This window comes from Ambystoma mexicanum, chromosome 3p (assembly GCF_040938575.1).
Source record: "Ambystoma mexicanum isolate Mex_15411 chromosome 3p, UKY_AmexF1_1, whole genome shotgun sequence".
NCBI classification, from domain to species: domain Eukaryota; kingdom Metazoa; phylum Chordata; class Amphibia; order Caudata; family Ambystomatidae; genus Ambystoma; species Ambystoma mexicanum.
The window spans coordinates 854,582,328-854,604,707 of NC_090925.1; the positions used below are offsets into that span (position 1 = coordinate 854,582,328).

At 43.8% G+C, this 22,380-nt stretch overlaps 1 protein-coding gene across 3 annotated transcripts in view; it reads left to right on the forward strand.

Moving 5' to 3' along the window:
* The first annotated feature begins 8,547 nt into the window (after positions 1-8,547).
* Positions 8,548-22,380, forward strand: part of LOC138580996 (enolase-phosphatase E1-like) — a 324,354-nt gene continuing 310,521 nt past the window's right edge. Inside the window, exons 1-2 of one of the 3 annotated variants that reach the window (XM_069651990.1) lie at positions 8,548-8,661; positions 8,756-8,824. In XM_069651990.1, coding sequence (XP_069508091.1) covers positions 8,580-8,661; positions 8,756-8,824 — 151 coding nt within the window. In that variant the 5' untranslated portion in view covers positions 8,548-8,579. Of the gene's footprint in view, positions 8,694-8,755; positions 8,825-22,380 lie in introns of all 3 variants that reach the window. The other 2 variants (XM_069651992.1, XM_069651991.1) reach the window with 2 other exon arrangements.

The following is a 22,380-nucleotide window of genomic DNA, read 5'->3' on the forward strand; positions in this document are numbered from 1 at the left end:
GCGGCCCCGCAATCCAACATCGCCAGGGTCTCTATGCAGCAGTCAGATGGCAACTGTAAGCGTACCTGGAAAACCATCAATCGGATATCTTTGTCCTTCTTTATTGCTCGGGTGTAGTTGCAGGGATATCCTTGGACACCCCCGATATCTCCCCTGCATAAGGTCGGGGGGTGGAGTCTCCCTTCCTTCTCGGTGGAACCCCAGGGCAATTCCTGAAAAGATGTTTGGATGGATCCGCAGTACATACATAATCCCAGGTCGTGGCGGCGACGACGTTCCTCCTATGTAAGCGGGCCTCTTGTTATACCAATCTGCATTCGTTCTTCAGTCATTGGAGTTTCTCGAGACAGAGGAGGAGGATCTGTTGGGAAGGGATATCCTCGGTTTTTCTTCTTCTCTTGTCGGCGTTCTATCAGTCTGTACTCTATCTGGAGTACCAGCGTGACAAGCTCCTGAAAGGAATTGGGACGGGCCACCCGTGCCAGCTCATCCTTCAAGTCCTCATGTAATCCTCTCGTGAAAATGGTCTGTTGTGCAGAGTCAGGCCAACCAGCATTAGCCGCTATCTTCTGGAACCTTGAAATGTAAGATTGCACGTCAGACGGACCTTGCCGGATCTCCATCATCGCTTCATATGATGCGTACAAAACTTCAGGTCTATCAAATCTCGCCTTGAATGCCTATGTAAACTGGGCATAGTCCTGCAAATACGGACTGTTGGCTGTGACCGAAGGTGTGGCCCATGCAAGTGCATTCCCAACCAAATTGGTAATCAAAAATCCAACTCTGGTTCTGTCTGACTCATAAGCACGGGGCCTAAAAGAAAAATACACATGACAAGCGTCAAGGAATTCCTTCAAAGTCTTTGGGCTACTTGCCAAACTGAAGAGGTAAAGGGGGTAAATCTCCTCGTCCTTCCTCTTTGGTTGCCACCTGTTGACGTAAGTGAGCATTTTCAGTCTTGAGAGAATGTACTTCAGCCGTCAAACCTTGTAAGGCGGTTAGAAGTTCCCGGTATTGCTCCAAGAAAGGCATGGGTAAGTCTGGGTGTTGTATGCTGTCCAAAAATGGTGAACCCTCCCAAGACCCCTCCTCACCTCGGTTTTCAGAAGTACTGTCTCGAGAGTCCTCTGAGAATCTTGATCGGGGTTTCGGTCTTCCTTGGGTTTCCCCTTCGTAACCTTCTTCTTCTTGTCGTGCAAATAAGGACGAGCTCCTCCAGAGGCCACCCTGGTGGGATCTGAGAAAGCACACCAAAGGGAAGCGTAGGGAGCCGGGCACAATACCAGGGAAAAAGCCTCCAAGCACCAAAAAACCCTGGTAGGATGGTGAGTGATTCTCGTGGATAGCAACAGGTTCACAGTTCTTGAACTCTAAGGTACAGTCCTCTTCCAAAAGGTGTTTTTATGGGCAGAATCCTTCCGTGGCAAGATGTGATTGGCTTGATGTAGAAGGTGTAAGCCTTAAGATTGCCAGGATGTAGTAGGAGAGGGACTGAAGATAAGACAATTTCAAAGAGATGAGGCGGAAAAGGAAAAGAGAGCGATACAACGTCTTCCAAAAGGACTGGAACCAGAGAGAGAGAAAGAGTATGGGCCTCATTACACGGACGGCGGTGAACCAAGGTGCTATTAGCACCTTGGTCCATGGCGGTAAAATACCAGCACCACCTTGGAGGAAAGGGGAATTACCGCCCTATTCCAAGGTTGGTGGGGCGGTAATTCCCCCTTCCCCCATTGCCCTTCCCCATTCCCATTTTTGCCCCATAGGGCATAATGGGAATGGGGAAGGTGCTAATTACGGCACCGCAAATTGCGGTACCGTAATTAGCTCCCTGGTCCCTTTGCGGGTTGGCTTTTAACGCCTGCAAAAAGCAGGCGTTAAAGTCTCCAACCCGCAAAGGGACCTCGTAGTAAGGCGGTAAGGGTTAACGGTCACCCTACCGCCGTCCGTGTAATGAGGCCCTATGTCAGGTAAGTAACGAGATGTTTGCAGACAGAATGCAGAGAAGGCGGCGAGCACAGACAGGTAAGACAGAGTGCAGACGAGAAAGAAATCTCTCGTTGCAACCTAGAACCAGAGCGCGGCTAAGTAAACTACAGCTACCCCGAAAACAGGAATATAAATATGAGCGGAATGAACGTAGAGCCCGGCAACCGCAAAATACGGCTGTGACAGGAGAGATAACCGGTTCCCTGACAGGGAGAACCGTAACAGGTAACAAGTGGCAGTAAAGCCGGAAAAAGGGGAAGGAGAAAGCAAACCCCGCGGAAAACACAACAGCGAAAGCACTGAAAAGACTGAAGGAGCTAAAGCGAACCGAAAAGGGAAATACCGAGGACACAGAAGGCAGAAGGAATTCACTAGTAGAGAGAGTACCAGACGGCGAGAAAAAGGATGGTCCGGGAGTAGATACAAGGAGTAATTAAACACGGATGCAAAAGCGAAATCAGCACAGCGAGTCTCCTAAAACGCATACAACGTGATGTGCAGACGTCACAGACCGCAGATAAAGACAGCGGATGCGATCTTGGGTGAGGACTAGACCGGAGCAGTTCAACACGGGAATCTCCATCTATGCCAATGCTTCCAGGACTGCAGCATGACAGTACGGTTGACATCCACAGACATCCGTTTTTGACCCACTCGAATCATTAGAAATGCCCGCTGTAACAACCTTACACAAAACCATCACCCAGGTTTTTAAGGAAGCAGCAGAGCATGTTGCCAGAGCCAAAGAGAAACAGAAGCAGTTTGCGGATCGACACCGAAGGGAAGCTCCCAACTACCAAGTCGGAGACAAGGTTTGGTTAGCATCCAAAAACATCCATCTGAAAGGACCACTGGCGTTCTGTCCCAGATATCTGAAACCCTACACTATCAAGGCTGTGATCAACCCTGCGGCCATGAAATTAGAATTACCGCCCCAAATGCGAATCCACCCCACATGTCTCCCTCCTAAAACCATTGAGACCAGGTACACGGATCGATACTCCACTGGATCCCGAAATAGTTGAAGGAGAACCAGAATACGAAGTTAAAAGGATCCTAGACTCTAGGACGGTCCAGTCCAAGTTATACTACCTTACAGACTGGAAAGGTTATGGACCCCAAGATCGGACTTGGGAACCCAGTGAGCATGTCCACGCTCCACAATTAATCAGGCAGTTCCACTCCAATAACCCCACTAAACCAGGGCCAGGGGGGAACCCCCCATGAGAAGGGCCTTGAGGGGGGAGTGCTTCATGGTCACAGGCCCCAGAACACAAAAACCACACCATCTAGTGATGGGGGGAATGGGTCACTTGACTCACTTATGTCCCTTTGGGACCCATAAACACAGGGGCCCTGGCTGGACTCAGTCCTGGCGCCTTTGGTGCCAGGCTCATATAGAGATGTGAGCAGGAACACTTTATTTCAATGCAGGAGTGCTTTTACTTTATTTCAGTACAGGAGTGCTTTTATTTTACAAGAACTTTCCAGGAGCTGAAAGCCTTTATTCCAGAGAACATCCTCATGTGCTGACTCATCGGGTGTGGCTCCCTAGGCCTGGTCTTCATGTGCTGACTCATTGGGTGCGGCAGGGTGTGGCAGGCAGGCTGAACCTGATGGGCGTGGCTTCAGAAGCTCAGCTACATAAGCTGCTCCATCCTTAAGGCCGGGGCTTCGCGTTACTGTGCCCTCGCGTGCAACGTGATGCTCACCGCCACTTGGACCAGTTTATTTACCTTAGAAACCAGGCGTTCTCCTGCATACTCACCTCCAGGAAACCGGTGCTTCATCGCTTCATCTGCTGACTCATCTCCTGACATCCAGTGATCTTGATCCCGACGCCGCAGCACCGCACTCCGCATCCACGAACTCGGCCCCTGTGAAGAAGAAGATAGGGTTAGAACATCCGTCCTAGGGCCGCGCCTCATTTGAACCCTGCGCGCCCCATAGTTAACAACATACGAGCTACTGTACCACTGCAGCTTCGTTCCTCATTCCCTCCGGCTGCCGCCTCGAGCTCCGCAGCTTCTGCCGGGCAGGCAGCATCACCTGCAAGGGAAGAAAGCAAAAGAGCACACATCAAAAGTGGAACGGACAGCAATACAAGACAACAAACTTTACAATACAACAAAAATAGACGAGGAAAGACAAAGGCAAACAGGAACACTTACCTCAAGTATAATGGCTTGGTCGCAGCAGGACTGGACTACCACGTGCAAGGGACCAGTGAAGGAACTCGGTCCAGATCATACAAGCGCCCCTGCCAGAAGCAGCCGGACGGAGTGCTCGCCAAAACTAATCAATGGGTGAGCTTTCCAGGGACAGCACATTCCACGGGTACCACGGTTTGGGAGAAGGTGTCTGAAAGGGGATCAGGCGCACAAGCTGGCATACTCACGCCCCCTATTCTCCATGCAGGAGCAGTCCTGAGCAGCATCACCTATTACCACCAGTCACCACATAAGCGCAGAGGGCAAAGTCAGATCTGAGCGACCTCACCCCCGGGAGGGATGCAACCGTGCCCCAACGCCTCCACAGAGACCAGGTGAGCGTAACAACATCTTGGACTCTATAGATCCAAAAGGCTCAGCTTCGGGGTATCCTACGCAGCCAAAGTTTTCCAAGCCGAAATTGACAATGTAATTAAACACATCTCCAACTATATTAATTACATTGATGGCACTGGAAACGGCCAATCTCACCCTCAATCAGGACAAATGTGAGTCTGAATGAATTAAGATCCTTTCTGGGTCTTGCCAGCTACTGTACACAGTACATTAAGGACTTCACCACAGTCAGCAAAACAGTTTGTGCTCTGACCAAACAGAATGCCATCTTCCACTGGTCAGAGGAATGCCAGCAAGCCTTCATGACAATTTGTGACAGAGTGGCATGTGCCAAGAACATGGCATACTTTGATGCTAGTTGGAAGTCGGAACTGACAGTGAATGCAAGCCCGGTCGGGCTGGGGCAGATTCTATGCCAAATTGACACTGATGATACAAAACACACCCACATAGTTGCATATGCCAGTCGCAGTCTTGCAGCGACTGAACAGGCATACTCTCAAGCGGAGAATGAGAGTCTTGCAGTAATATGGGCATGGAAACATTTTAATCTTTATTTGTATGGCAAGCCCTTCAGGGTGGTGACGGACCATCGGGCGCTGCTTTTTTTATATGGTAACCCCCAGACCAAGATGCCACCCCGCTGTTACTCACCACCCTTGACAGCTCGGGCGATGGTACCTTTCTGCTTTTCCGATTTGGACAGACAGAGGAATTGATCCCAACAAAAGAGCCGGGAGCACGTGCACAACCAAACCAATGCTGCAAGAGAACACAAAACAGTTAGCAGTATAACTAAGTTGAAACACTCTACAACAATTGAATCCAAATTCGTGAATACCTGGTGGAAAAGCAGTGATGAATTGACTAAGTGTTTCCTGATACTGTGCCAGGACCTATAATGGAAACCCAGACTATAATCTCAACAATAGAAGAAAAGCTCTTTACTGATGGGTGTTTAGTAAGGTTAACTAACTTGAGGGTAGATTGAGTTAGAGATGGAAATCCAGTAAGTTTGTACTAGGCAACGACAAGGAGAAAATAACAAATAGGAAGATTAGTAAAGGGTAGTAACCCGGGTGGCATGAGGGACGCACTAGAGACGGGTTGGTGCATGAATCAGAAAAGCGTTCGAAATGCACAGTAGTTGAGGAACTGGAATAGTTGATCAGGTTGGTAAGAATGCACAGTCAGGAAGAAGACAGTTCCCAGGATAGCAGAATAAGAGCGAGTAAGGTGGCTATACAGGTGACAGCAGGTATAGCTCTTATCAGAATAAACAACTCCCTAAGCGTACATATGAAATGCAGAAATAATATTTGGAAACACACTCACATGAAAACAGAACACCATGTCTCCGGACACTGAATTAGAGAGGGAAGTAAGGCAGTCCAGGGACGTTCTGTGATCGGGTAACCAGGTAAGCAGAATAGACCAGTGGAAAAGGCGGAGGGACATTCCGCGGTTGGTAAATCAGGTAAGCAGAATAGACCAGTGTAAAAGGCGAAGGCAGTCCAGGGACGTTCCGCGGTCGAGTCTAAAATGACAAGGTAAGGAAGTGTTGCGCCGTCAGGAGAACTGGCGAACGGAACTCAAGGTAGTGAGTAACGCCACAATTAGCAGCACAGAACTCCATCCCAAAGTCAACTTTAACTTCTTAGAAGGCGGGGCTACCGTGTACGTGCCTTGATGGAGCGCATGTAATGTGTCACGTGACCAGTTCGAGTCCTACCAGTAAACAATCTCCATGGCAACCGATGCCTGTGCCAAAGAGATGCGGAAACGCTACGTTTCCAGCCTGAAGCAGCGGAATGCAAAGATGCAGTATGAGGACCTTGAAGCCGACACGTAACACCTGCATACTTGTTTGAATAGTTCATAGGCCTGGGATGGAAGAGAACCCAGCCGACTTTCTATCCCATCATCTGAGAAGTGGAAACACGCCTGAACCATCCATGGCAGATCTCTACCTCCGGTACCTCATTACGAAGCCATACCCAAGGGCATCGACCCAGCTGCCCTCGCCCAAGAGACCGAGATGGACACAGCATCCCTCATTGTCAGCGAAGGACTCAAATCAGAGTGGCGGAGAAAGGCTAAAGAAAGAAGTTGCCTCGAATCAGAGGATGTCAGGAGAGAGATAGACAGACTCTTACTGGTGAAGGAGGAATTGGCCTTGTCTGAAGACAACATATTACTAAAAGGACATAAGATGGTAATCCTGGCCTCACTCAGAAGGAAAGTGGTGGAACTAGCCCATAAGAGGCACTGAGGTATCGTGCCCACAAAACGCATGTTGAGACAGAAGGTCTGGTTCACCCAATTAGATGCACTGGTGGAGGAGGTCTTGAAAGAGTGTCCGACCTGTTGCCTCATCACACCCAACAAACACCCAGAACCACTACGTATGTCTGAGTTACCGGAAGGGGTGTGGGAAGCAGTGGCGACTGACTCGTTGGACCCATCAAAGGAGGAAAATACATCTTAGCCATAATGGACGAGTACTCTCGGTATCCGGAGGCACAGCTAGTTTCATCCACGGCAGCCCACCATGTTATCCCAGTCATGAACCGCATCTTCACTGCATACAGCATACCCAGAAGAGTGAAAACGGATAACGTGCCCCCGTTCGCCAGCCAGGACTTTGACCGTTTCAGTGAATACATGGGTCTTCATCACAAGAAGATTGCGCCGCTATGGCCACAGGCGAATCGCATGATCGAGCGTTTCATGGCGAATCCTAAACAAGCGCTACAAGTGGCCCGGCTAACAGGACAACCTTATGAGCAAGTTCTCCATCAACTGCTAAGGGACTATCGGAGTACCCCACACAGCTCCACAGGGAGAAACCCAGCAAAGGTAACGTTCGGAAGAAACATTCGCAAACGGCTGCAACAGCATGGTCCCAATAAATCATGCAGCCCGATGACAATGAACTGAGAGATCATGACCACACCGCCCAGCAAAGAATGAAGGAGTATTCAGATCTGCACAGGAAAGCTCAGGACTCCACGCTGGAAGTCGGAGAAGTAGTGACGGTGAAATAGCCACAGTGTTCAAGGATGAACATCCAGTAATCACTGCAAAGAAGGGTTAGTTGATAGCGGCCCAGGGCAACACGGTACTCCTTGCACTTCAAGAGGTTTCCACGGCAGGCCTGTGGAAGAGGGGATATGTCGGACGAGCACCTAACGGATGATTTATACCATGGAGATCGAGAAGACTCTGACGCTTCCAGTGGGGAAAACTTGGTTGAGTCTGAGGGAAGAAGGGGGAGAGAGACCGAGAACTCGAGACCCCAAAGGGCTAGAAACAAACCGCTACGTCTCAAAGAAGAGATGGGTTGAGACGCATCATCGCAGGGATGCTCTGCACCCCTGTTGGGGTAATTGTTTAATTTGGGGGTGATGTCATGTTGACAGTATGGTTCTGGGGCAAGGGGGCGGGATGGGGCAGGAGCGGAAAAGGGGGAGCGGGATGTGATGAGGAGAGGCACGGGTAAAGGGCAGTATGATGTAAGCCTTTGGTGAATAAAGACATATTATGTGACACTCGCCTCCCGTGTCTTCTAGCGCAGCGGAGCGCCAGCGCCGGGGTAGGTGGTCCCTCACCTCTGGCCCGCTGACAGACCCCATGCAATGTACACCATGTATGTAGGTTTAAACTCCTGGTTTATTTCCTAGTGCCCCTCTCAATATACTTTATACCCTATAGGAAGATTTTTGTGTTGTTTCTTTTCATAATTTTTTTTACAGATGCACTTTATTTATTTTTCCTTTTGTCACTAATGTATAGATTAAATATTCTTTTATTTGTATCTACTGCATTTTAACTACATTGAGGAGTTGTCGTTTACTCAGATGTATCTGTATCGCTGCAATGTTAAGTTATCCACCAAACGCAGTCCAACATGGCCGCGATATTCAGGTTAGTTTCATTGTGTGGAGTCCTTTTTTGACTTCCATGGACATCGTGTTTTGGATGCAGTTCTGGTGGAAGGTTTTATTACGCGGCTATGTGATGACTTTAGTGTGCGTTACGTTTAGTGATTCGTGTGATTCGCCAGCGTGGTGGATAGAAGGTGCTGATGCGTTCGTAGGACGTAAGCATCTATGGACCATCCATTGTATACAGGTTGTTAAATGACATTGCTAGCGGCCTATTCTAATCAATTAGTGCGTTAATTTATTTTTCAGCTTTGTGCTGGAAACGAGTGTTGGGCATCTTGATTCATTGCTATTCCACTGACAGCGCTTTTCGACGGGGTAAGTTTGGTCATGACAGGTTTTATTGAACATTTATGGCAACCTGGCTGAATGCAGAATAGACTTTTATACAAGGTTTCCATTGTTCTTTTTATTTATTTTTTTATCTTAAACGGGATGGTTTGCAGTTGCTCATGTCAGGAACAGTCGCGGTTATGTAGAAAGCACTGATATATCGGCGCTTTGCACTGTGGATTGGAATTTAGTGTAGATTAACAACATTGATGTGTCTAGTGCTTTTGAACACCATGGAGTTTATTTATTACACATATTAGAATTAGTTAAGTTGGTGATTTGGGTGCAATGGCTGTAGATTCACTGGCATACAGACACAAGGTGATCTACTTTCTTCTTCATACTTTTGTGAACTGAGTTTTTTCCCCTTGATTGGCATTATGGGGCATGGTATGGCCGGTCCCCCCCTCCTGTATACTTGCTGGACATAGGATGCAGGAGTCGGTGAGTTGGTGTTCAAACTGCTGCACCCGCGGGGGAGCCATGTGTGCAAAATGTGACAATGCACGAGGCAAGGAGGATGGGGGGGGGGGCACAGACATTACATCCCATGCCAAGTCCAAATGAAACAAAACGACATGGTGCCAAGCACTTAACAATGCATTTACATTGTTTCATCAACATTTTGACATTTGGGCAATAGTACCAAACGCATACATGGAAAAACCCAGCCAGTGGGAGTTGTGGGGGGGGGGGTTGTGGCTTGCGACCAAGCCGGATGGACGCATAGCTTGTGAGCTCGCCTGACGGAGCTTAATAAATAAATTACTTATGTCCATAATGTGCCAATTGTACCTCGACTTCTGCCTAACGCTCATTGTCTTGGCTGGGGCACCTCTGGGTATCATTTTTCCCTACCTCTGCACTTAAGCTCGTGTTTAAGGTGGCAGTGACAGCTTGAAGGCCTAACAGTTGACAGAAGCACACACTACAGTGCAGCAGCTGGATTGGTTGCCAACTGAACATTGATGAGCGCCTTTGCTGTATATTACTTTGTTATTGACCTTCAGCTGCTCCACCGAATCCCCTGAGGGAACTCCCAGCCTGACACATTACGTCACCCAGTGACTTATACTGGTACTACCTATTGGACTGTATTCACTTCATACTCGTTTGTACTGCTCTTGCCTGGTTAGTGTGTAATTATACTTTCCACAACACCAGCCATGGCGAACCACTGTTATTCTAATTCCTCAGTGGATCTGACTTCTTTCAATAAAGGTATGGAGAACATTTTAATTGAGCTCTCCACTTCTCAGTCATCCATGTTAGTTCTAGATACCAGATCCTTAACTCTACAGAATGACTTTAATGGTTTAAAAAAATAAAAATGTAAACAATTCAAGATTAACTGAAGTTGAGGAACGTGTGTCTTTTACTGAAGATAGAATAGAAGGTCTCGAGTATATACTTCATAAACTTCTCAATTTAGAGTGAGACTCTTCCAAATTAGAGGATAGAAATAGGAGAGAGATTAGAATTTATGGACTGCCAGAAAATTTAGAGCAGAATGATCCTATTAAATTCTTAACCGAGTGGCTTCCTAAACGTTTGAATATCCCAATTTCTCCTCCTCTCGAATTTCAAAGGGCACACAGAATGAAACCACATTTTACCAGCAACAGCTTATCCCCAAGACCACTCACTGCCGGTGTGCTGCGTCATCAACAAACGCGACAAATCCTCTTAGCAGCTAAAAAACGATCTCTAACCTTCCAAGGAACACAAATATTTATCTGTAGATTTTTACAAAACCACCCAGGACAAAAGAAAACGATTTTTGGCATTAAATATGGCCTACTGGAACCGGTAAGAATGCTTATCACTCCACCTCATGGCATCCCTATGATGTGAATACTCGGATCCTAATGCGTTATATGCTCTGATTAAATCTCTTCAATCTTCCGATATGGATACTTCTTCTTGTTCTGTGTCTTCATCGACAACATGCCCTGGCCTGAAACAACCACTTCATGTTCAAAACTTATCCAGTCGTAATAAGTTAAAATTTGTTAACACACATCATTCTAGGAGTAGATCTGATCATAACTCCTTCAAATTCTTTCGATCGCCCAGACAAACACACAAATCCAGATCTCATATCAAGCAAATCGATCCAGAGTTGATGGCCCCAGTCAGTTAAATTTACTTCTTTGTTTTACAGCATTTGTAACTTGTTCATTCATTGGTGTTGCAACCACTATTTCATCATTATGGACAAGTTTGTTGATCTTCTTACTCAGCCAGCTCGTTTGGCTCATGTGTCTACAGTGGACCATCTTGATCTTGCCTATGGTAGCTCCTAATGGTTATTCTTTGATTGTCACTTTTTTCTCATTGTTCATATACTGCATCTTCATTCAATAAGGATTACTACTGTTATTACCTTTCTTGTTGAGTTCCCTCCCCTTTTGTCTTTTTCCTACCCTCTAATTTAACTTTTCATACTCTAAAACCATTAATTCACGGTGTATTGTCTTCCCTAGCACAAATGGTTTTGCATATACTTTAGTCAATGCAATCTACAGATTGGCTTATGGTTTAGGAAGCTTCATTGTCTATCACGATTCCAAGAATATATTGCAAAAAGTTATGTTATGGAATGTCAAAGGGTTAAATAATTCTATAAAGAGACAAAGAATTTTGAGCCATATTCGGAAAAGTAAAGCCGATGTCGCCTGCATTCAAGAAACTAATTTAGATTTGAACTGAGAAAATGCCAACTAGTTGGATTGTGGACTAATTTTATTCGCCAGTGCTTTGGGGTGGGGGGAGGTGGAGTGAGTATACTTATCCACAAAAGAACATTGTTTCAATGAATAAACAAACAATATGACCCTTCTGGTCTATTATTGAAGCTAATATTAATAATTTGACTGCTACTATTGTTAATATTTATAGAAGACCTAACTCCCCCCAGCCTTCTTTTTGGAGTAAGTTAACACACCTCCTTTTTCAAAAAGACTGATCACCTTATTATTTGCAGTGACTGCAACCAAATTTGTGATTTCACTCTCGACTGATAATCTGATACTAAATTAATACATTCTAAATCACATAAAAAATATCTATTTCATAGATGATCTCACCCTAACTGATACTTGGTGCTTTTGTCACCCTGGAAGAAAGAATTAACTTTTTTCTCCCCTCCACATAAATCTTTGTCTAGACTTGATCATATATTCATTAACTCTCATTTGCTTCTAAAAATCTGAATTCGGAAATTGGTGCTATTATATCTGATCATGCGCCAGTTCTCACTGTTCTTGAATGGGAACCCAAATTTAATTTGTCTTCTCGATGGAGGTTCAATTCTTTTCTATTAAATTATCATTCTTTTATTCAGCAGATTAATGATTTCTGTATCAAATCAATCCAATTAACTCTGTCCATAATAATTGGGACGCATTTAAAGCTACCCTACAAGGTTTCATTATACAATTTTGTTGCATTTAAATAGAAATAAAATAAGCTTTTTCAAGACTTCACTCAAGCGACTTGAATCCTCATATTTTAATCATCCCACTGATGCTACCTTTAAACCCTCCTTTCAAAACGTTTAACAAATAAAGTATGATCTTCTATGTTGAGAACAAAAGTGAAGTTTTATGGTGGGTCTAATACATCTGGGAAATTATTAGCTTCTTATCTCAAAAAAGAAAGGAAAAAACTATTATTACATCTATTCTCAATCAACAAGGTACTAGAGTTATGAGTCCGCAACAAATGAATAATTCATTTTTTGAATTTTACTGTCAACTCTATTCTTCTGATGAGACTATTCTTGATGACAATATCCTCAACTTTATACATAAGAAAATGATTGATAATCCTGTTGATCTCTCCTTTTTAGAAGCTCCTATATTTTTATAAGAAATTCTAAATTCTATTCTTTATCTTAAAACTGGTAAAGCTCCTGGGCCTGATGGCTTCCCTATTGATTCCTACCACTTGTTTTCGGCTATTTTTTTCTCCTGAACTCCTTGAGTTATTTAACCACTTTTAAAATCTTGGTCAAAACCTAGGCACCTTTGGAGAAGCTCTATTAATCTTTTTCTCAAAAACCGAAAAAGACCCTCCTTTTGTTAAAAATGACCACCTCGTTTCTCTTATAAATTCTGAATCTAAGATTCTTGCCAAACTTATTGCTAACGGACTAGAAGCCATAATGCCTAAACTTGTTAATGTGCATCAATCTAGCTTTATTAAAGGTAGATATGCTTCTAAAACTAGACTTCTTTTTAATGTTCTTACTCATGCTTATCCTAGCTCTAGAACCTTTCCTTCAAAGCATTACTTTTGATGGCAATATCAAGGGAATAACTTTGAAAGACATCTCTATCAAATTCTCTGCCTATACGGATGACATGCTGCTTTATTTATCTGAACCCTTCACCTCTATCCCAGCGCATATGGCTTGTATTGATCATTTTCTACAGTATCTGGCTATAAACTAAATGTTGATAAATCGGAAACTTTGCCATTAACCAACTCTTGCATAAGGTATAATATTCCCTTATATGAAATGAAATGATGCCTATCATCTATCCCCATAGCTAAAAATATAACTTCTACCTTAACTTTAAACCAAAATATTAGTTCAGAAAAAATAAATTCTTGTATCAATAATTGGTCTCCTCTATTTTTGTCCTGGTGGGGTCGTCTATACGATTTATTATCTTTCTATGATTACTTTATTACTACCAACTACCTTTTTAAAGAAAATTGATTATCTTTTGTCTAACTTTCTTTGGAATAATTAAACTCCCAAAATTGCTTTTAATAAACTCAAAGAAAATAAAAATAACTCGGGCGGGGGTTAATTCCCTGATTTTCCAAATCATCAGAGATTCATTTTATTAAGACAAATTCTATTTCAATTCAACAAACCTAATTTGACTGATGCTCCAACCTAGATCAAATTAGAATCTAAACGTGTCATGATGCCTGCCCCCGGAAGACCAGACCAGGCCCAGCAGCCCCGGAAGCAGGAATCATGCCACTTGGAGCATGCCCAAAAGCCCCAGTTAGGGGCTGTTTGGGTGCAGTCCGGGCGCCTATGGCGCCAGGCTCATTATTGATAACTTACCTGAAGCAGACCATGCTGCATGAAGACTCAAGCCAAATGAGGCTTAGGAGGGACTATTTTACTGAAGGGACTATTTTGTTACTTGGGTGGGGCTGTGGAAGAATACTTACCTGGATCTTCTTCCAAGGCTATTTAAACCACGCCCGGACAGCCACACGTGCTTCGCGTTATTCTGCTTGCTGCAGCGTAACGCTCACGGTGTTTTCAGCAGCTCCAGTCTTCAGCCACGCCCGCTTCAGTTCTGGGACTCCTGAAACAAGAAGTTAAGAAGGATAAAGGTTAGAACAGGAGTTTTAACTTTAATCCACACCTGAATCCTGATCCATCTCACCACGGAACTGAAAGACAGAAGTCTTTGAAGCATCACTTTGCATTCCTACGGCGCCGCGCTGAACTCAACTGCTTGGCGGTACTTCAGCATTCCATCACGCTCTCTCCATCTCGCGGCCGCCCTCGGACACCTAAGGAGACAAAAACAGCAAGGTGAGCAAGGGGACTCTCTAAGGCTATACAAGCTACCCCCCAAGGACTTACCTGATTTACCACAGGAGGTACTCACCTCATCTCGGGTCGGCACAGTCAACTCTGCTTCATCGCCGTACCCCGCCCCCTAAGGGGAAAACCACAATAGACTTACCTGAATCTTATCGAGTGCCATTTGGAAATCTTCGAGTGGATTAATCGGCAACCTGCAAGGAATCGGACAGAGTGAAGAGCAGACATTTGAACTCTTATGAACAATTGGACTTTAGAGTCAATACTGGAACTCACCAATTCCTCTACGCCAGTGAAGTAACTGGTCATCAACGCGCCCCTGCGGTCGACGCAGGATGGAGAGCTCATCCTTCCAAACCATCAGGTGAGACTAAGGAGGGGACATCAAGAGTGATCTGTGGGAAGATAACGGGAGTGGGGAAGGTGGGTTGACACTCAATTCCACGGGTGGTTAATTCCTCTTCTCCTTTGCAGAAGAATATTCTTGCGAGTCAGACAAACTAGGCTGAGCGGTCCAGTCAGTCATCTCGGCGCTACACGTCACGCTGGTGGAAATAACAGCGGCCCAGTTCCCGTCGACGCCCCCGTGGGAACCAGGTGAGCGTAACAAAACGTATAGCCCCTCTCTCTTTTTCTCATTTACACATCTTCATGGCCTGGTATTAAAAAACCTCCCTCTTTCACATTCCTTCAAAAAGGCTTGGAATAACCTACTTAACATCTTGCTCGTTCATTGTTCAAGATGCCCTCAAATCACTTCTTATGGTTCAACAAATGTTTCCCGTTCAGACCTAAACATGATGTGCTGCAAAGATGGTATTCTGCTGGAATGTTCCTGGTTCTGCACCTTTTTCTGAATAATGTACCTATACCTTTTTCCTTGCTCGTTTCAAGCTCCATCATTCTGACCACAAGACTTGTACCACCTTCGTGAATTTAATTATAAAATGTATTCCTTATTGCCAAAATGCCCCTTCTAAATATATATAATTAATATTACATTCTCCTTCCACTAAAGCTTCTAAAATATATTCTATTTGCAATCCATCCGAACAAAGTAACTGTCCCACCACAATGGGAATTAGATTGGGATCTGCAAATTTCACCAGATATTTGGGTAAAGATATTGGAACAATGTTTTTCCACGTCTGTTGCTGCTTACTTAACACAATCACACTATTTCATTCTGCATAGAGCTTAACTAACACCACTCAGGATATCAGAAATTTCCAATACTATCCCAAATGTATGCTGGTCTTGTCAATCCTCATCCGCTGATTTCATTCATACTATATTCACGTGCAAATTTGTCTTCTCCTTTTGGGGAACCATTTTGGATGGTTTGCAAAGTATGTTTTCATTTCAAGACCATCAACGTTATCCAATTTAATGATTGGTGTTTTAGTGAATCCTTTTATGATTTATATCCCCTCATCAGATTTGTTTAATTTATTTGTATATATTGCCTTTCATCTTCTTGCTTCAAACTGGGAAAATTCACAAAAACTGACATACAATCTTTGGAATTCCATTTGTTCTTTCCATAGAATTGAAAAAATGCATGCTTTGTCATGTAAAATCTTTCAATTTCATGCCAAATGGAATATCTTTACATCATATTTAATTTAAAATACTAATCTTACTTCGAATTTTGCTAGCTCCCATCCCTCTTCTTCCTTTTTTTGTATCTTAAGTTTGTCTTGTTCGTCTCCCCTGTCAGTCTTATCCCATGTTGCTTATATTTTCAATCTTATAAGCATTACGTTGTATAATAATTGGTATAACTGCTTTATTTTATCCCCATATTTTCTTCTCTATTGTAGTAATGTGTTTTAAGAAATCTTCTTTGTAATCAACTTATTTATTCTTTAATTGTAATGTTTAGAAATATTAATAAAAATTAACATTAAAAAGCAGCCAGTGGGGCAACAGGCATACATACAAAAACACTTTATTAGTCCAAAAAGATAATGTGTGTGTGTGTATATGGAAATGAAAGCAAACACGGACCGCATGGTCCTGTTTCTTTGGAAGCTGCACTCCCATCAAACAAACGAAATCCAGAAATATCCTGCAACAATTGCTTGCCCAAGAGTCCAATCAGGGAACAACAGCAGCGAACGACTCCACAGCAACAGTTTGCTTTTTCTAACAAGTTCAAATTTGAATTCAATAATCTTTACAATAAAAAAAACGACTTCCCAGTACCAGGGAGGCTAGCTAACGTGTTTCGCCACACACTTGTGGCTTGTTCACAATATATATATATATATATATATTTCTTTTTTTTTAACTGAGACCAAAGTTAAGTCTACAGGCTGTCGACAGGATCACAGTTTCAGGCCAGCAACTCACTGTGTCCACTTTAAGTGTGCCACCTATATGCCGGAGCACAGCTTTGCCAAAAGTACAGTATGGTTTACTATGCAGCAGTACCGGAGAAGAGACTTTTCTGCAGCCACATGCAGGCAACACCGCACCCAGGATCACCGGGGGTCACATCTGCTGTGTAGGTGTTAGTCCAGGCAGGGGGCTTTTTTCTGCAGTCAGCACGCTCTTTAGTACCTGCAGCAGAGGCCGCACTGCAGTGTGTTCATTGTTGGGAGGGGCTGGCAGGCTTTCGTTCTCCCTGGCCGTATAAGCACCCTCAAGATTGAGGGCCGCGGCCGGGATAAGGTGCCGATGGTGCTTCATGTTCCCGGCAGAGGCTGCGATGACAGCGGTGATGTAAGCCACTTCTTCTCGCCTTCTCTCTTGGGCGGATTATCCATTCGGCCGTTTTGCTGTTTGTCTCCCCCAGGCGGGAGTGTCTCTTATAGCGGGCCAAAGAGGCCAGCCCTATGGGCTTATCATGCGGCAGATGCTACGCCGCTGCTCTCTCCGGCGAGAGATTTATTACATTTCTGCAGCGCTGCCACCTTTGCCATTGCAGCGGCAGTCCGGGCGGTGCTTCATGTCCCCAGCAGGGGCAGTGATGACAGCGGCAGTGTAAGCTGCTTCTTCTCCTTTTTCCCCAGCGGGCTATCGCCTCTTCGCTCTTTCGTGCCTCCCACCCTGGCAGGCGTCGGGACTGCCCCTGACATGACTTGGATGGTGCATATAGGCCTGCACTGGGGACTCCAGCAACGGACGTCCGTGCACCGCGGGACCTCGTCAGCATGGCTGACGGTCGTCGGACAGTGTCCGACCTGGAAATGGGAGAGCTCTGCACGATGGACACCCTCCGTGTGCTCCGACATGGTGTGGCTGCATACAGGTTCTATAAGCCCTTGTTGCCATTGTTACGAAGCTTGGTATGGCCGTGCCCCCTACTGCATACTTGCTGGACGTAGAACGCAGGAGTCGGTGAGTTGGAGTTCAAACTGCCGCACAGGTAGCTATGCGACCCTTTTATTAGCTTAATCACATGGTGTATGCACATGTGCCAAACACGTGACACTGCACGAGGCAAGGGCGGGGGACCCAGAACTTAGGTTGGTTTTTAAATATTTTATTTGTTTTATTTATTTTGTATTCTTTGAGCACAGAGGTGACTTCAGTCGCATTAAGTGTTCTCTCATTTTTCTCCTTTGTGTTTTGAGTGGGTCACTGGTGTTAAGTTAAACTGGTTGACCTTGTAACAGTTATCTCTGATTATGTATAGATCTGAAGTATTACATTGTGGCTTAGTATATAGAATACTAATTGAATGACTACTTGTTAAATTTAGAGTTTTGCCCCTCAAGAAGGGGGGCGTGGGTGTTCCCCGAAACGTGTTGGACCCTGATTGACATAATAAAAAAAATTCTACCAACTTCGAAGACTCCAATCTGAACTATATGCATCTTGACTGATATGTACTTCAAGGCATAAATTAGTTTAAAAAAATTGATTAGCACTGTATTCTAATTAAAATGTTGATTAGCAAACAAACCCATTTGATTTGCAATGTTCTACAAACATTTTTAATGTTACTAGAATTGATTTGTACCCTAGGCATAAAAGGTGCATCAATACAGCATTTTTGTGTAGTGGTGAAGTAAGACATTAGGGGGTTGAGCCAAGCCTTGCAAACTCTTAAAAATTCTGCTAGACCTACAGGTCGAGTAACTTAGTTTACCTACTCGGCCTAAGAAGAGAAATACACTCAACCCATGGCAACGGATGACAAAAAAAAGTGTAAATGGGTTTTCTTTAAAACGGTGCATGTCGCCACATACCTACTTTGTTTGGGACACTGCTGCCAGCCATGCACAGTGAAACTTGTATTTGAAATTTACTACAAAGAAAATTGTACATAAAAGTTTGAAACATCCCCTGCACATGGAACTTGCCCGTCATAAAATCTACTCGACTGTGTGAGTAGACTTGGCGAGTCCTGGATGAGTGTTCATAAAATGTGAAAGGTTAGCTGCGTGAATGGGCATAAATAAATAGATATGATAAGAAGGCTCTGAAAACCATGTCTCTGAAAACCATTTGGCAAGCTCTCTCCTGCAGGTGTTTATATAATGCAATCATAATCGGAGAGCAAAGCGAATTGTGCAGGCTTACTGCACTGTATGGTAATGCAGTAGATCTGTAGATGTTAAGACAGAAAGGAACTACTGATCACCACATCTAGTTAGCTTTGTGTATTTATTGTGTAAGGGGAAATAAAGTAAGCCTGATCCAAGTGTATGGCATAGCATGCAGAGAACTCGGCAAATTAGGTGGAGTAATGTAGTTTGCTGCCATGTCACTTTCAGGGTATTTGGTATAAATTAACGGGAAGACAAGTTAGAATATCAAGGAGTATGGGATCAGTTCCTGGCTTGAGCACCAGTTTCACTGATGTATACAACCAACAAGTCACAGAAATAAGTTCCCATCGCAAGCATTTGGGTGTGTTATGAATATTTTCAAAAGTGTTAATGTGGTGCCACTTCCCCAACAAAATGAAATATAGCTGACACTGAGATTCAGATACGCTTACCTAAACTTTACTGCAAAGCATTTCCAGAATGTAGTGTTTTACAGTAACAATACTGTAATTATGCAACAACTTAAATGTATAGGAATGGAATTTCATGACATCTTAAAAAAAACAAAATAAGTTAACACATACTGGTCTTTGCCAGACAGGATATAATTAGCTTATTAAGTATCCTCCTGATTACTACTGGTTTTCAATTATTTGAAAAGGAAAGAAAAAAGCTTGCCTAGCACTCTCACATAGGCCTTTGGCACTTTGAGGAGATGATTACTGCTGCACTCTCACCATTTACTCCTTTGACTTAATTTACAGAGAAGAGCAGGTAGAGGGAGCCTTCAGGGCAAGAGAGGAATGCAGAGCGATCTGTGCTTTCATTGAACAGGTCAACTTAAATAGCTAGCTTTGCTACACGAGTATCAATTTAATTAGCAAACCTACAGAATGGCATAGCAAATTGCTACGCGACAATTCTTATTTTATGCCTTGGTACTTGTTGAATTAACAAATAATAGTAACAGAATTTTTGACTGTGTATACAGTATTAAGGTGGGCAGGACAGTCCGAACTTTAGAATGGCTTTTTTTCTGTTTCTAATAGAGCACACTCTGCCCAACAGACGCTTCCCAGATCACTGGCATAGTGATAGGGGTCTGGGGGGAATTGGCGAGGTGCTACACCCTCTTTTAAAAAATGTTTTTTATTTGATGCTTTTTTCTAATAATTTTAGCCTTTTGCATGCAGTACCAGATTACATGTGCTTCTAAAAAACGGAATGTTCTACTGAATGTTCTCTACATTTATAATCAACAACATTAAAGAAAACTAATCTTCAAAATGTATGTACAATACTGAAAAAATGCATATATCAACCTCAATATTTAAAAGTCCTTGGTCAATTCATTTACTACCAGTTGATAGTCGACATTTAATCTTAAAATACCTATCCACTTAAATGATCAAAAGTAAGTAAAAATGTCCATGCAAGCTCCCGTCGCTGAATCCGTATTTGACAATTAAGATTGTCTGTATCTATCCTGTTAATTAAAAAGTATGGCATGTTTCAACTGATTTTATAAAATTCAGTTAACTTCCAGTGCTCTTAGTTGATAAAGTGTATTGAATGGTCTCCCAAATGTCACAAGAGTTAGCGGCTACAACCGTGGACCAAAATGGATCTTTTGCAATACTGCCTGGCCGTGTGCAAAAGCGCTCATATCCTTTGGAATAAACTTTCATTAACTTTTCACATGCAATCAATATGTCTACTAAATTCAATAGACTTTACACACAGGCAACATAATCTTTTTTTCATGTGGGATGTTCTACCAAGCACCAATAGACTCCATGACAAGCAAGATATTTAGGCGCAAATACAGAATAAAGTGCCTTAGAGCACTAGTACAGGCCTTAATCGGGTAACTACAAGGCTTCAGATGGGGAAAACTTTGTTTTAGATGCTCTTCGTAGCGTTGCATTTTCTCTAGTATCCCAATACTTCTTAATCTATCCCATTCCTGTGTGTTATACTTTAATTTATGCAAATAAAGGCCAATATCGACTGCCCCTGACAGAGGTAAGCCGATATTCTCCAAATGTTCTTGTACTGCTGCCACCAGTTCAAGATGTAATGTATTATCTATCCTTCCGGTATTGGGTATGTGCTTTGCACATCGAGTATATGTCTGGTATGACCATAGTGGCGCTGGCTCTTTCATTTTTAGGAATAATTTACTAAAGGTCAATTTTCTGGAAGTACATTCAGTTGTTGTAATCCCAAATTCCATTCTTGCACCAGCCACTGGAATTGACACCAGGAGACCCAAAAGTGACCTGAGTATTTTCCCATCCAATCAATCAAGCCAGCTCACATGCTTTTCTGGAATTGTTTCCAAACGAAATATAATAAAGGGAACTATTGCTTTGGTGTATACTTAAATAAGGCCCTATATTGAGTTTCCACCCCCTCTTCTTATGAAAACCCTTCATACCCTCTCTGATGTGTTGCACTTGGTGCATCCTCTCGATAGGGAGTTTACATTTTGCTCTCAGGTACATGGGTCATCGTCCCTCATTGACTTTGTGTTGACGACACCAGCTTTTTTACATCATTTTTATTTCAATATATTGCCCAGAACACTCTCGGACCACTCCGCAGTGTTGTTTGCTTTCCGTTGGCCGTCACATAGCACACATAGGTCACATTGATGCTTCAAAGCATAGATCATCCGTGACCCTGTAAACCGGGTCATCGGTTGACGATTTCCACACAGTCTGGGAGGCGTTTAAGGTTTTCATAAGGTGCATTTGCATGGCTAAAGAGCATGGTGTACTGAAGACAGTTCGGGTGTCTCTTTCCCGGCTTGAGCAGGAAATTAAAGGTATGAAGGTAATACTAGATCAGAAAAAGGACCTTGCCTGGGCCGGATAAGGTTTGCCAAACAAGAATTTGTGGACATTGCTGTCAGGAGGCCTGCCTCCTGGAGGACCCACATAAAGCTGGATGCTATGGTGAGGGTGACAGAACGGTCATGTCCTTGGCTAGGGCCATACGCCAAGAGAGGGACCCTGCGGACATTGTAGATGTGCTAGGGGACAGCAGGGACATGGTCAGACATAACGCAGGGATAAATTATGCATTTTCTCCATTCTATGGCTGGCTATATTCAGCATGAAACACAGCATCCGCTGAGCACATCAGTGTATTCTTTGATCGGGTGGCGCTGGGCTCGCTTGATGAGGCCAACGGCTCGCTTCTCAATTGCCCAATCTCTGAAGAAGAGATCAATAATTGCTTAAAAGCATTTCTGTGAAGGCACTAGGAAGCAGACAGACAACTCAGTAGAGATTATGTCACAACCTTGTATTCAAATAAAAAGGATGGTGGAAAAAGGCATAACTTGCCCTAGGCTAAGGTGGGGTTTCCATACTTAACTGAAAATAATGCTAGTGTGTGTCAGGAAGTCCAAAGCAAATTTCTGTCTGTGTCCAAAACCTATACTTTCC